Raw genomic sequence first — 1,381 nt, 5'->3', positions numbered from 1 at the left:
GGTGCTGGGGGATTGAACCGCAGTCCCTGATGCTTTTGCTAAGCTTGTTCTAAGTAGGTGCTTTAGACCACTGAGCCATCTCTCCAGCCCCAATTAAATTTTATATATACATATATATTACTTGTCCAACTATATATCTAGATATGTTTATTTACCTAAAATACTGAGAAAAGTTTTAGGCATTTAAGTTTATATCCATTAAACTTTTTTCAATTATAGTAGTAATTATTATTAATCTCATGTGTGCTGAGCTGGCTCCTACATGTGTGTAATTAGAGTAAGTCATGGTGAAAATAACATCATAGAATTCAGAAAAAATGTTGCCATTTAGACATTATTATTTTTTTCATTTTTTTCTACAAAGCCAGTTTTTAAACAGTTACCAGTAAAATACTAGATCAAACCCTTCTCTCAGTTCTTTGCATGGTGTATTTCATTTAATTCATACAACTACCTATGAAGCAGGCTACAATACTCAGTTGCATTTGTGCATGAATTAGTTCTCTCTAGGAGGCTATTGCTGCTGTAAACCAAGAAATTCCTAATAGTTTTTCAGGCATACGTCAGAGGGAGGCAATTCGAGTGACTGAGTTGGATGGCAGGACATACATGAAACTTTACTTAAAAACAAAAATTTGTGTTAGTTTTCTTCTCATTCAATATCTTTTGTGAGTAAAGAATCCAAAATTTACCACAGACAACAAATATTGTAAATGTTTTAATAATTTTCAGTTTGCTTATAGTGCCATGATTTTAAAGCGGAAATAGGCTCAGATGAGATGAGACTGTGGATCAAAAGGATGCTGCTTCTTCCATTATTGGGGCAGAGGTATTGCCTACAGTCACTTAGTAACTGTTAACAATTGAATTCTAACATAGTGGTCAGGTTCTGCTTTTAATGAATGATCTCATTGAATGCTTTGATGTCACTCTCCTTGATTTGCTGAACACCTATTGTGTGGGGGGCAATGTATCTGAGTCTGAAGCAAATATTAGGAGACAAGTTATCATTTATGTGTCCCATCCCTGCTTCTGTGAATGTGCTCTAGTGAGAAATACAAACATGAAGAACAACTAACATACTTGGCCTTGTAATCAAGCTGTTCGCAGCTTACCTGAAGCTGTCATCTGGCCTTATCTGCGGCCACTTCATTCTCCTCTCTGCTGCTTCTCCTTCTTCATCACAAAGCTACTTCAAGCCCCCACTTTTTGTGTGCTTGTTTTGCTTCCTGGCTTTGTTTTGTTTCATTGCTTGTTGTTGCCATACTAGAGACTGAATCTAGGTCCTTGAGCATGCTAGATGAAGGCTCTGCCACTGTCCCCAGTCCTGTTTTCTGTTGCTTTGTGGTGAGTTCAGGAGACATTTACTGAGCATCAGGTA

General features: G+C 37.2%; 1 protein-coding gene across 1 annotated transcript in view; it reads right to left on the bottom strand.

The window, feature by feature from the left end:
* Rad51ap2 (RAD51 associated protein 2) overlaps positions 1 to 1,128 on the bottom strand; it is a 16,428-nt gene extending 15,300 nt beyond the window's left edge. The window contains 1 exon segment of the mRNA XM_012513850.2: positions 1,116 to 1,128. Coding sequence (XP_012369304.1) covers positions 1,116 to 1,128 — 13 coding nt within the window.
* Positions 1,129 to 1,381: the final 253 nt, after the last annotated feature.

Source organism: Octodon degus, unplaced genomic scaffold (genome assembly GCF_000260255.1).
Source record: "Octodon degus isolate 3935 unplaced genomic scaffold, OctDeg1.0 scaffold00019, whole genome shotgun sequence".
NCBI lineage: Eukaryota > Metazoa > Chordata > Mammalia > Rodentia > Octodontidae > Octodon > Octodon degus.
This window is presented reverse-complemented; position numbering and strand designations above follow the sequence as displayed.